The 12,583-nt window shown below is 42.2% G+C and overlaps 1 protein-coding gene across 5 annotated transcripts in view; it reads left to right on the top strand.

Moving 5' to 3' along the window:
• The first annotated feature begins 4,078 nt into the window (after positions 1–4,078).
• PPP1R21 (protein phosphatase 1 regulatory subunit 21) overlaps positions 4,079–12,583 on the top strand; it is a 31,909-nt gene continuing 23,404 nt past the window's right edge. For 4 of the 5 annotated variants that reach the window (XR_009962223.1, XM_062605860.1, XM_062605862.1 and 1 more), the window contains exons 1-6: positions 4,079–4,161; positions 7,073–7,141; positions 7,582–7,728; positions 9,520–9,621; positions 10,308–10,472; positions 10,573–10,631. Coding sequence is in view for 4 of the 5 variants with exons in the window: in XM_062605860.1 (XP_062461844.1) it covers positions 4,102–4,161; positions 7,073–7,141; positions 7,582–7,728; positions 9,520–9,621; positions 10,308–10,472; positions 10,573–10,631 (602 nt within the window). In the remaining variant the exon portion in view is untranslated. Of the gene's footprint in view, positions 4,162–6,341; positions 6,405–7,072; positions 7,142–7,581; positions 7,729–9,519; positions 9,622–10,307; positions 10,473–10,572; positions 10,632–12,583 lie in introns of those variants that run through there. The other variant, XM_062605861.1, reaches the window with a different exon arrangement.

Consider the following 12,583-nt stretch of genomic DNA (forward strand, 5'->3'; position numbering starts at 1 on the left):
GCTGTTGCACCAAGGCTGGTATGTGTTGTACCCAAGTGGAATGTGAGCTGCAAAGTCAACTCTGAATTATCACAGGCAGCTGCCTACTCAGGCTTTTTTCATCTTCTTGTTCTCAGCAATTTCTTTTTACACAAGGGAACCACTCCCCCAGCCACACACACACCCTAGAGATGACTCAAGCTATTTATCCTATGGGCTGGGAAGGGATATGAGAGACAGAGACTTGTTTTCATTTCTATTTTTAAATGCTATAGAAACAGTGAAATTATGATAATGAGGACCACAAATAATTAAGAGAAACTGTTCTGTGAGGTGCACAGTTTTATGGGCATATACCTTCTTTTGTTGTTTTGTTGGGGTTTTTTGAGTACTTTCCTTTTTTTATCAGCACAATCAGAGTTTGAAAGAGGTGAAAGGTTATGAACAAGAAACAGTTTGTTACAGAGTCACCATGAGAAATAACGAGCGTGTACAGTGAGCACACATCCTGCTGTTCATACTTGCTGTTGCTAAGATAACAGAAACAAAACACCAGTTTAGGGTGCTTGCAGCTTCTGAGGATGTGGTTTATGCATTGCTTGCAATAGTCTGATGACTGAAGATGGCTTCCTTCCCATCATTTATGATTTTTTTTGCAGGTCTTAGAAACCTTTTTGTTGTGAATACTTGTAAGCATGTAAGTGATGACAATGAAGTTTATTTTTACTGAGCAGAGAAAACATTCTGAATAACTCACAGGATACTCTTTTATTCTTCATTTCTCCACCTGCACCTATTCACAGAGTATGTGAGTACAAGTTCTTACTAATGGGATAGAGGGGAAGGCACTGTTTGAGCAGGGAAGGGAGGATAAATGAGCTTGGAAATAAAACATATCGAAACAATCACTGTAATTCTTTAATAAATTATTTTCCTCAAGAAAGCATCAAAACTTCAACACCCATTATACCAGCTGCTGAGCACAGACATAAAAAAAGTGTGGCCTCCGTTCCACTGTATATCCCTTGTTTTGCACTCTCCCCCACAAAAGGCAACAAGACAAGCAAAAATGCTCTGACCCTTGGAAGGGATTTGTTTGCTCAAGAATCAATTTCTTTGCTTTAGCTTGCATTAAGTTCTGCTGCCACAACGTGCTCTTATCTTTGTGTGGGTGTATTTGCAGCAGGTAGTATTTTGTGGGTCCTGTGGCAATGACCCCACGCTGGCTGGCATTCCACTCACTTCCATTCTTGCTCTAAACTTCCGATGAGAGGATCAGTCCTTTGCAATTACATACCAAGTCACTGATGAGGAAGCATGCGACATCACACTGCAGCAACACACATTGTGTGCCTCTCCGGTGTAGTGGCTGGACACCCTTGCTCTCGAGAGAGGGATGAATATTAAGTGACTGTGAGGAAATGGCACAATTAAGACTTTTTTTTTCCACAGCTGCAAGTAGAGGAGTAGCACTGCAGCTGCAATGACAAATCAAAAGGATGAATCTGAGGATTTCCTAAGAGGAAATAAAAAAGGCAAACAAAACCACGCCACAGAACTTTTTGTTACCTGTATGTTTGGGGAACTTTGACTCAAGCTGTTGACAAAACACCACCATGGAAAGGTGATAAATTACAAATTGTATGTTCCTAAAATTATAGGGCCTGTAGGATCCATGAGAAACTAGGCAGGGCCACTTTGAAATACAAGAGGCTGGCCTGATGCTCCAAATACACTGAAGCAGAGCTATTGCATTGAACTTAAAAATCCCTCAGTCACCTCTCAGCTTCAGAGCCTTTGAGCAGTAAAAGCTCCATCTTTTCATTCACTCCGCTTGTGTTTTAAGAAACTGACATTTCCTCCTATGATAAATGCCCTATATAATGTACATTTGGATCTTGCTCTTCTGGATGGACGTAGGCAAATGAATTCTGTGTTCTTCCCCCCTGAATGCTAGCTGCCCAGTCGGAAACACCGTTGCTGTCAATGCAAAAGCAATTCATTCTGCTACAACTAGGCTCTGTAATTCCCCCAGCTCCCTTTCCCAGCTTTCAGCTGTGAAACCTCTCTGCCAGCATTCCCTGCACCAGACACAACGGGAGAATTTTACCAGGATAGCATCTTTGAACACAGCACTAACCAGGACTGCTGTATTTTGCAAAGTATGGTCAAAGCATTTCAGTCTTAACACATCACAAAAGACATATCCTAGAAAATGCAAACCTAAAATCACAGGTTTCAAATAAATTGTAAAGGTTTGGGTTTTGTTTTGTTTTCTGTTTAATTTTCTAGTATAAAATTTACTGCACTGACATGTGAGGACACAGTATAAGGTGCACTGCTGTTTAACCCTGGTCTGATAAATGGCAATTGCAAACTCCATTCACTCCGCTAAGAACTTCAGTAGGGAATACAAAATGGAGTGGAAGGAGTAGTCTGCTATGGCTCTAATGTTGAAAACTAGAGCTTCCTCATTTCTTATTCCAGTATTGCTATTTAAGCTGTTGTGGTCATACAGAACAGCAGTAAGAGCATTCGGATGAATAGTGACAATACATGTTTTGCTTTCTCACCCCTTTTAGACTTCCTAAAAATGTGTTCTTGGCAACATGGGTCAGTGACATGTCCTCCAACATTAAGACTTCCTGTGGAGATACAAACATATTTACTAATCTGGCCACCGTATCATATTTAGTGCTTGCCAACTCCACTACCATGATAAGCAAAAGAATAGCACCCACCATCAAAGCCTCAAGACTAAGGAAAAGGATTAGCTTCCATTACTGGCACCTACTATCTACTCCTACTTTAGGGAAACAAAGAGAAAAGCAGGTAGGAAAATGATGATTTAGTGTCTCTACCCACTACTGAGGAAAGGCCCTGAAGACAGCATGCTGAAATCAAGTGGAAAAACCTGATACCATGGAAACTGAACAAAATAATCTGCTGTTACATCTCTATCCTAGACCAGGAAGCCCTTAACCTGCAGATGCTCAGTAAATACTGGTGTGGTATCATCACGTTTCTGCCTTGTTATTCTTTCCCTTTTCCAGGCATTTTCAGAAACAAAATCCTACACTGGCTGGACCAAACGCACCTATTACAGTGTCTTCAGATTCTGCTTAAAGACGGGTGATGGTATACACACATTTAAATACCTGGCAAATCTGAGGAGGAAGAATAATAAAACCAGGAGATAATCAGCACAGCCCAAGCAATGTCTGAAGGAGGATGGCTGAATGCAGAAGCTGAAAGGCGCCTCTGAAACAAAAGGACCGATAGGCTGGAGGCAGCAGAGAAGCCTCCACCACCCCCCCGGGAACCACGGGGTGCAGATACTCAAAATAACCCCCCAGACTAGTTTCTGCAGCTTAAAAGCAAGAGTTACCCGTGTTCCCCTTCATCGCGATACAATGGCACTGGAGGCTGAGCGCATTAGGAAGAGCCAAGCGCTGGCACCTACTAACCCCATCCCTGCCATGAGGAATTACTTCACTGCCTTTTGTCTCATTTCTTCTCTGCAGAAAAGCGCATCGTGCATCGGTATTACGTGCGCTATGTCAGACACCGCGCTCTGAAGGAGCACGGCCGCATGCTGCAGGCCTCCTTCCCCGCAGGCAGGCAACAGCACACCCCAAGGTCAGCCCCTGCCGGCCGCTGGGAAGCAGGCCCTACAACACCGGCGGTATGGAGGGACCCTCCGCGCCCAGGCTGGCTGTGCAGCCCGCTGCCGCAGGCCCGGGGCTCCCCCTAGCGACACGGCCATGGGACCGGCCCCGGCGGTCTGCCCGCGGAGGGGACGGCTCCGGGGCACCTCCCGCTGCCGCTGCCCCCATCGCGATGGGCCGACATGAGCCTGCGGGCCCCCCCCTCACCTTTCCCCCTTTACCCCAGCGCGGCGGGCGCTGAACGCGCGGCCGATGCTTTTTGAGCAGGGTGGGGCCCCGTAGCGCCCGGCGGCTGTTACTATGGCAACAGAGGCGGCGGTGACAGCCGCGGTGGTGTCACGTGGCCCCGCCCTTCTCCGTGCCGCCATCTTGGAAGTTGCGTCAAGATGGTGGCGCCTGCGGCTTAAGCTCCGCCCCCTCCCCTCCCGGGCCGAGCCGAGCCGGCGGCGGGGAGATGGCGGCGGCCGCGGAGCTGCAGGGGAAGTACCAGAAGCTGGCTCAGGAGTACTCCAAGGTATCAGGTGCCGGAGCCCGTCCCCGATGCTCCGCAAGTGGCGGCTGCCGCCCCCTTGTCGGTGCCGCCCCTCTCCAGCCGCTCCCCGCGCGCGGGCTGCCGGCCGTTACGCGAGTAACGGCGCCTCCCTGAGAGGGCAGCGCTCGGGCCGCGGGGCTGCCCGTCCCTGCCCGGGATGGCGGCTGGTCAGCGCTGAAACGCTGGTGTTCGTGGCAGCGCGAAGTGTTTGGGGCCCGCAGGTGGCCGCTCTTTGAGGATGAGGTGAAGGCACGGGAGGTGCGAATTCGCAGGTGCCGAGGGAATGCGATGGTATTGTCAAGTGCCGGGTGGGTAAGCCGGTGTGAGCAGCCAAGTGGCCTGGTCTGCAGCGCATCCAGTAGGACAAGTAATGGGTTCAGCTACACCAGGGCAATGCTTTCTCTTGCTTTTCCACTTCTCAGTCAAGCATGAGGCTTAGTGATGGATGTGAGCATCTTTTGAGGTCTTGGTCTTGTGTCTTACCCATAGCCTCCGAGTTTGCTTTAACTCTTGGTTTTGGGAGTTCAGTGGTAGTGGTAGTACTTACAATGGTGTTGCACTGTCTTGGGAACGAGGACGCTTAATTTCACGCTTCCCTGTTCCCATTCTTCTGCATGGGCCTTAGGTAACTTTGTTTCCCATTTCTGGTGCTATTTAACAGGGTATTTGGAAAGACTTATGGCCCATAGCAGAGAATGCATTTCCAAGGTACTACCAATGATTTTTTTAAAGGGTGGAGCCTTGCTTAATACTGAACTCTTCATTCTTGTTCTTCCACTAAGAGGAAGAGGAGACCATTGGTCTTGAATGGCTTTAGGAAAGCAAGCTATAACTTCTTGTATAGCCCAGCATCAGAGGTTTGGCACAAATCACTTGACTGTATTTGACACCTTTCCCTAGATTACAGAATGGTGTATCTTTAAATACTGTTCTCCTTGGAACTGCTAAAAACCACAAACCAACCATTCCCATACAGGTATTTATTTTTTAATGCTTCCACAAAATCACTTAAAAACTGAAATCACTTTGGGGCTTTGTTGGTCACAGAGTTTATCTTTCTTGTTGCTTTCTATAGTGGCTCTGCTGTACCTTGGAGGTTAAAATGGTTTGTGATAAGGTAATTGACAGACTTCGGTGCTTGATTCCCAAATGAAACTTTGAAATGTAGACTTTTAACTACAGCTTCTAAAAGTTCCAGCTACTGGATCCTCTTTCATTTAGTATCATGGTGTCCAAAAGCTTTTATTTAACTTAATCTTGCAACTTTTGGTCCGTGAGGTTTCATTGGTTCTTTGTGGGAACTATTTCTTGGTCTCATCCCACTTCTTATGTAGTAGCTTGTGGGCGTTGTGGGATCCCCTTTGCAGATAACTCGCCTTTTTGTGCGAATGACCAGTTGTTCAGTTGCTTCTTTGTTGTGGTGGCTGTCTACTGTGGGTAGAAATGGCGAGTAGCTTTGGGAAGCAATTTGCTTGTTCACTTACTTGTGTTGTGGAAGCCAAGGAGAGTGGTAGACAAGGGCTAGATAGACTCAGGGAGTGTAAAGGGAAGTACTTGCCAAAGGATTGCGTTCCCTCTCAGTTCACAGAGCAGTCCAGAAGAAGAATATGTTTTCAGCATCTCTTCCCCTCAGGTTTCAGCTTCTTGGCTCTCTTGTGCAACCGTGATGGAAGAAGGAGTCGGAAAAGGCTCTTTCAACTTGTGACAGCTTTTGATGGATCAGTCTTCAGCTTGCATATCTCAGTGCAGCACAGTTGAGCTAGTTCATTCACTACCTGGCATGTTCCTGCATTTGTAGCTGTGGCAGAAAAATGGTATATAAAAAGTACTGCATTGCTTTTTCTTGCTAGGGAAACCCTGTGCTTGGAAGTCTTTCTGTGGCGCTCTTGCAATCTTCTCTTGCCTTTGTGGTGCCTGAGCAGAACAGTGGGAATACTGGAAGGCAGACTGTGCTTAGCAATGTCAACTGACTTTTGACCTTTCAAGTTTATTCAGTCATCAGACTGAAAAGATTAGCCATTGCTGTTTTACATTGAATCTTGCCTTTTATGCATCTGCCAGACATATTCCCAAACACAGTACAAACCCTTCTAATTTATATCTGCAACAGCTGGACTCAAACATGTCAAATGAATACAAAGTGCCATTGAAGAAACCAGGATTCAAGCAATTATCAAGGAATGGGAAGATGGAACTGTCGGTATCCTCATTGCTGCAGGGTAGAGGTACTCTGTGAACTGACTGGGAAATAGGTTTCTTGAGTATCACTTCTCACCACAGTGATTTTTAGCTCAGATTTCTGAACTAGATAAGTACGACTTAGAGGGCTTTTTCTTCCATGCTTTTTATGCATTTTCCTGAAGTGTTTGTCAGGCAGTTTTCTCTGGATCATCTAGTGGCATTAGGTATTTTTACATTAGAGTATAGTTAAGCTCTTCTTGAGCTGATACGAATTTTGACTTTGTGAGTCCTGCCTATATTCCAGAACCAGCATGAACAGTTTTGGGGAGAAGAGGGGTGACACAAAAATAACACTGAGAATGAGCAAGAACTTGGTTAGTCAGGGAAGAAGTCACAATTTTTGCATATGTGTTTGCCATTCTTCAAACTTTAATTATATTCAAATAATTATTCTTCCAAGATATTTATTATGTTCTAATTGTCCAAAATACTCAGATGGTAAAGTAACTTCCCGTTTCTTAGAAATTCTAAATATGAATTGGATACTTTTTTTGACCTGATTCTACTTCTGTCTGCCTGAACAGAATATTTTAAAAAGCATGCACAACATGTGCTCTCCTGAGAGAGAATATGATGCTTCATGCACATTCTAATGAATGCCTGTTATTTATTCTTTTGTCTTGTATAGTTACTGGCATCTCTTATTTTTCAGCTTCGAGCTCAGAACCAAGTACTGAAAAAAGGGGTTGTAGATGAGCAAGCAAATTCTGCCTCTCTGAAGGTAATCTTGAAAAACCACTCATGTCAGATGTACTAAGCTGTAACAACATAGTTAAATAGGAAGGGTAAATGGGAATACATTTTACTCAAAGTATTGTGGTTAAAAGAGTAAGGAAGGAACTTGATTTCAGTAAAAGAATTTCTGTTCTGCAACTAGTCTTCATTGTTCTCTGAAGGTGTGGACTTTGTGAAAGTGGAAGGTTGCTTCCTGATAATTAACTTACAGAATGAGGTACCTACTTGAGTGTGATCTTTGGGCAGCTTAAGAAAGTGAAATCTGGTTTTTAGTTTAGAAGCCATAGTTTTTGCTGCTTCAGTGTTCAGATAGCAAGCAAAGCAAATTTTTAGTGTGTTCTTTCTTTTTTAATGCAATACTTCTTACTACAAGCATGCATGAAAGTAAGTGTAAAAGTTTAATTTTAGAACTTTTTGGTCATTCAGGAGCAACTGAAGATGAAGGATCAGTCACTGAGAAAACTGCAACAAGAAATGGACAGCTTGACCTTTCGAAATCAGCAACTTGCTAAGCGGGTGGAGTTACTTCAAGATGAACTTGCATTGAGTGAAGCTAGGGGCAAGAAAAACAAGGTATGTGCTACAGGCAAAAAACCCCTTGCTTAGCAGATGTCTGCTCCTCACCTGACCCTGATTTCTATCAGGGGTTGCTTTGTGTCAAGGGTTGAGCTGAATGTTTTTGTCAGAACTTGTGGTGTTCACTGATGTTAGTGAAAATATCAACAAAACAGATACTGATACATATGATGTATGCTGAGTAGTTCTGTGCTCTTCTTTCTACTGTGTCAGCTAACTGATACTGAATTACTGTCTCCCTTTCCAGCTATTTAAGTGTTCAAACAGCTTGGAGCTCTGTGATTAATCTATTACTATGAGGAAAACTGATCACCCCTCATCTCTTCTCTCCTTGCATTGTAGTTTGATGTCAATGGTTAACTCTTCAGACAATGATTGTAGCTTAGGTGAATCTTGTCAAATACTTCGAAATCTAAATTTTTGGCTAGTATTCCCTATGTTGTTTCAAAATGTCAGAATAATTTCAGTTTTGCAATCTTTGTCTGTCAAAATGCGTGGTGATTAAATCCGATTATACCATGTTCTGTCTAAACTCACCCATATCTTCTATAAGTAACATCAGAATTCCAGGGGTAGTGTGTCTGGACTTCAAGAATTCTCAAGCATCCTTTGCTACCTTCCTCTTATGAAGAAACCCCTCTTAATTACTGTCATCTTTTCTTTTTGGTTAGCTCCCAAAGTGCTGTAGCAATCAATACTGTCATTAAAGAAATTATTCAACTGATTAGTAATACAGTCATCCTCCTTACTTTTTCCCTAAACTCTTGTGCTTTTTTTTTTTTTGCTATCCAGTACCTTGACAAGCATAGTACCTCTGACTTACAGTGTTCATGCACCATAGTAGATTGTTCTCCAAAATGCAGTTTGATCCTTCTTTTATCTCATACTAAGTTACTGCTTTGCTAGACAGGCTTCCACATTTTGAAGGACCTCAGCCTGGCCTAAGTAGCTTTGCAAGTCATTGCCACTGACTGACTTTCATGGTGGTGCAAGCACTTGAAGTTCAGTATTAAGTTTAAATGTAAATAGCCTCCCTTTTGTTTGGTACTTCCTTTGGTCAGCAGTGTGGTTGAGAAAAGTAGTGTGGAATTCACTGGTAGTCTCTGGGTCTTCTGAATGAAATAGGTGAAAAATGAGGAAACAATTGGCAGAAAGATGTCCGTATTATCAGGGTAGATGGTGGACAGTGAAGACCCTGTGTTTGCCAGTGCCACCTTGTGCTACAAGCCTGCTGTGGGGTAGTGTGCTTTCAGTGATTATTGCTGGTCCCTCCTGAGATCAGAGCAGCTTAGATGTGAACACTTGGTGTGGGCAGCTGTGCCTTACACACAGCTATCAAACCAAATAAGCCTGCATGTGTACAGTTTAGTATTGCTGACTGTAGAATCATGGAAGAGTCAAATTATGTCAAATGCACACCTGCCCATACAAGCCATTTCACGCATGTGAATGTGATGCCTGAGTAGAGGCTTTCCTGAGTCGTTATCGAGTTAGCATTCTACCACTATACAGTAACAAAAGAAGTGACATGAAGAAAAGTAACGTGAAGAAAAAGTGCTGGTTTTAGGCTCATCCTTTGTGCAGTATGTGTACCTTTTGAAATATTAACTGATGTATATAACAGATGTGTGTGTGTGTGTGTGTGTGTGTGTATATATATATATACGCACAGGCACTCATGTTGCATCTATTAGGAATTAGCAATGGGAAGTGTTTTCATATACTTGGGGCTGGGCTTTGGGGTACTCCCAGAGACTTGGGAGATCATGAATGCATTTTCTTTTTTAGAAAAGTGCAGAATCTTCATCTCAGTTGAGTCAAGAGCAGAAAAGTGTCTTCAATGAAGATCTTCAGAAGAAGATAGAAGAGAATGAACGACTGCATATACTTGTGAGTGAACTTCTTTTAGTCTTTCTTTTTAGTTCAGAAAACTGGTCACACACAAAAAAATAAAATGCCATCTGAAAACTATTGGGTTCAGAAGCTTAGTTGTATACAAAACAGTGGATTAGAGTGGATAGCTTGTTTATAAAGTTGTTCACTGTGCAAATGAGAAAGTATTTTGACTTTGGATTATTAAGACAGTATGTGTAATAACTCTTGTAATATGTGTTTTCTCATATAGATTTGTGACTTTTGGTGACACTTCGCTACTCTACTGAAAATAGCCATATAGTTGGTACTGGGTGGAAACCTTTTAGTTCAGTAACTGTTTCAGGATTGCCTTAAGGCTTAAAATATTTTCTGCAAGCTGCCATAATTGAGTTAGAATTTTTTTACTGAAATTAAGGTTTTAGAAACCTTGAGGGAAGCTTTATGGCTGAAGTCTAATTTTTCAGGTGTCTATTATTAATCAGCAATATATTTAAGGAATGCTTGGTACTACAAAACCTTAGTAACCACAGAGTGCTTTGTTCCTGAATCTTTTGTCTGTAAATATTATAATAAAGTTTCTATTTGTCTGAGATCTAGTACTTGCTATTAACCTGGACTGGCTAATTAAACTAGTGTAACTCATAAGACTAGATTCTGTAGTAAAATGGAACTTTCTAAGGACTGTGCTTTTCTTCTTTTAGTTCTTTGAAGCAGATGAGCAGCATAAACGTTTAGAAGCAGAGCTGAGAACTAGACTTGAAGTTTTGGAAACTGATGCTGCCCAGCATCAAACTGTGGTGGACAGTTTAACGAGGAAATACACAGATACTATAGAAAAGCTGCAGAATGATAAAACCAAATTAGAAGTAAGTAGTCTTTCCTCTTACTTGCAAGTTTTAAAAGTTTTGAAATGAAATGTCTTGCTGTTTCAGTACTTACATTGTAAGATTATCTTCTTGCATAAAGATCAAGTCTCAGACACTAGAAAGAGAAGCTAAGGACTGTAGGCTTCGAACCGAAGAATGGTAAGTGTTTTTATTTAATATAATGAAAAATTGATTTAAAGAAATAACTGCTGTAAAATATTAACTGTATTGTTTTTAGAGAATACTACCTTAAAAATAATAAGGGCTTTAACTCAAAATACTGGGAAACAGCACATTAACACCAAGACTGTGCAGGTCAAGTTTCCTTCTGATGAGTATGTAGCTAGACAATCGATTCCACAAATTCAGCTTTCAGTAAGAGCAGCTTTGTTGCCAAGCTATTTTAAGTAGCAGTGAAGTTGATGGAAGCTTGGAGACTTTATTTCTAATGAAATGCTATAAAACGTAGAGAAACTACTGAACTTGTATGAAACAAAAGTGCAGCTGTTTCTAAAAACAAAGCTTGGGTAAAGTATGCTGAGTCAACTGACTGGAAAGTGTTTCAAAAGTCCCCCTTCACCTCAGTCTTCTTGAACAATTGCTTTTGTTTCAAGTATAACATGCTCAGCTAGAATATTTGGCGGGAGGGGAAACAGAAAGAACTCCTTTAACTGCATGGAGTGAGGAGGTTGCTGGTCTTTTCTCCTAAGTAACAAGTGTTAGGACAAGAGGTAATGGCCTCAAGCTGCACGAGGGGAGATTTATACTGGATATTAGGAAAACTGTCTTCCCCAAACAGGCAGTCAGGGATTGGAACAGGCTGCCCAGAGCAGTGATGGAGTCACCGTCCCTGGAAGTGTTCGCAAACCACATAGACAAGGCCCTTAGTGACATGGCTTAGTGGTGGCCTTGGTAGTTCTGGGGGAACGGTTGGAGTTGATCTTGAAGGTGTATTCCAACCTAGTTTGTTCTGTGATTTAATACTTGAAATCTTTTGCTGAAGGATTGTATTGCTTTTGCAATACATTCTTTGTCTGGAAGACAAGTTGTAGAAAAAGGGAAAAATTTGAGGACTGAGCAAATCAAATTAAGTTCATTGTTGAAGTGTGTTTTTTAGAGATGTCTGTGCAGTATAGATATTTAATGTAATGGGTAAAAATATGTAGTGAATGATCAGATGAAGAGTTCCCTCTTTCAGATGGTAACCTTGAAGTGTGTATTTTGATTATTTTGATAGATGTGAAGATACTTGAATTCCAATAAATCTGCTCTAGTACAGGTCTGGGTTTCACTAAGAATGACTTTCAAAAGAGGATGAAAGCTGTGTTTTGCTGCTGTTTACTTTTCTGTGGTGTTTGAAACACAGTGTAGTATTAATTTGCTACTATTCCATTCAGAGCTTGTCTGTCATGTTCCATGATGACTGGGTAATTAATGTAATTGTAAGAAATTGTCTGTACCATTTAAGAAGGGAGGCTTTTAAAAAATTATAAAGCCTGACACTTCTTTATTTTAAACACTGAAATCGGTATCTGATGAACACAGGACAGAAGATGTCTTTGAGAGTACTGCTCTTCTGTTTTCCCTGCTTGTTTAGGGTAAGGGATCCATTTGCCTCCGACGCCCATGCTTTATTCAGGAAAGCAGGGGATATGAGACTTGACAGCCTGCATGCCTTGAAAATTAAAGGGCAGAATGTAAAACAATACTTACCAAACTACTTGTTTGTTGTTCATTTATAGTACAAAAGGAAACGTCCATACCTCTTCAGTTTGAGTTTTCCTATCATGCCCAATGCTACTGTGGTTCATGCTGTACAGTATCTATGCAGTTTTGGAGCCGCTGATCAAGAAAAATGTTTGCTAATGTGCACGAGCTACTTTTTAGCCTGTTTCTTCATATCTTGCTTGTTTATTTTTGATTCTTTTTACTTGTTAGTACTGATAAATTTTCACGTATCAAATGTGTTTGTAAAAAAGGAGAAACTGTCACTTTGACACCTTCCCCCCACCCTCCACTGTATGTGCAGGAGTTCTAGATGTCAAACGGGAAGCAAAACAGTGAAGAATTTGGGGGCCTAAGTTGGGTAAGGTGTGGAATTTGATACAGAT

The sequence above is a fragment of the Pezoporus occidentalis genome, unplaced genomic scaffold (genome assembly GCF_034315485.1).
Source record: "Pezoporus occidentalis ecotype Australia unplaced genomic scaffold, CSIRO_AGI_Poc_V1 ctg93, whole genome shotgun sequence".
Taxonomy (NCBI): Eukaryota; Metazoa; Chordata; class Aves; order Psittaciformes; family Psittacidae; genus Pezoporus; species Pezoporus occidentalis.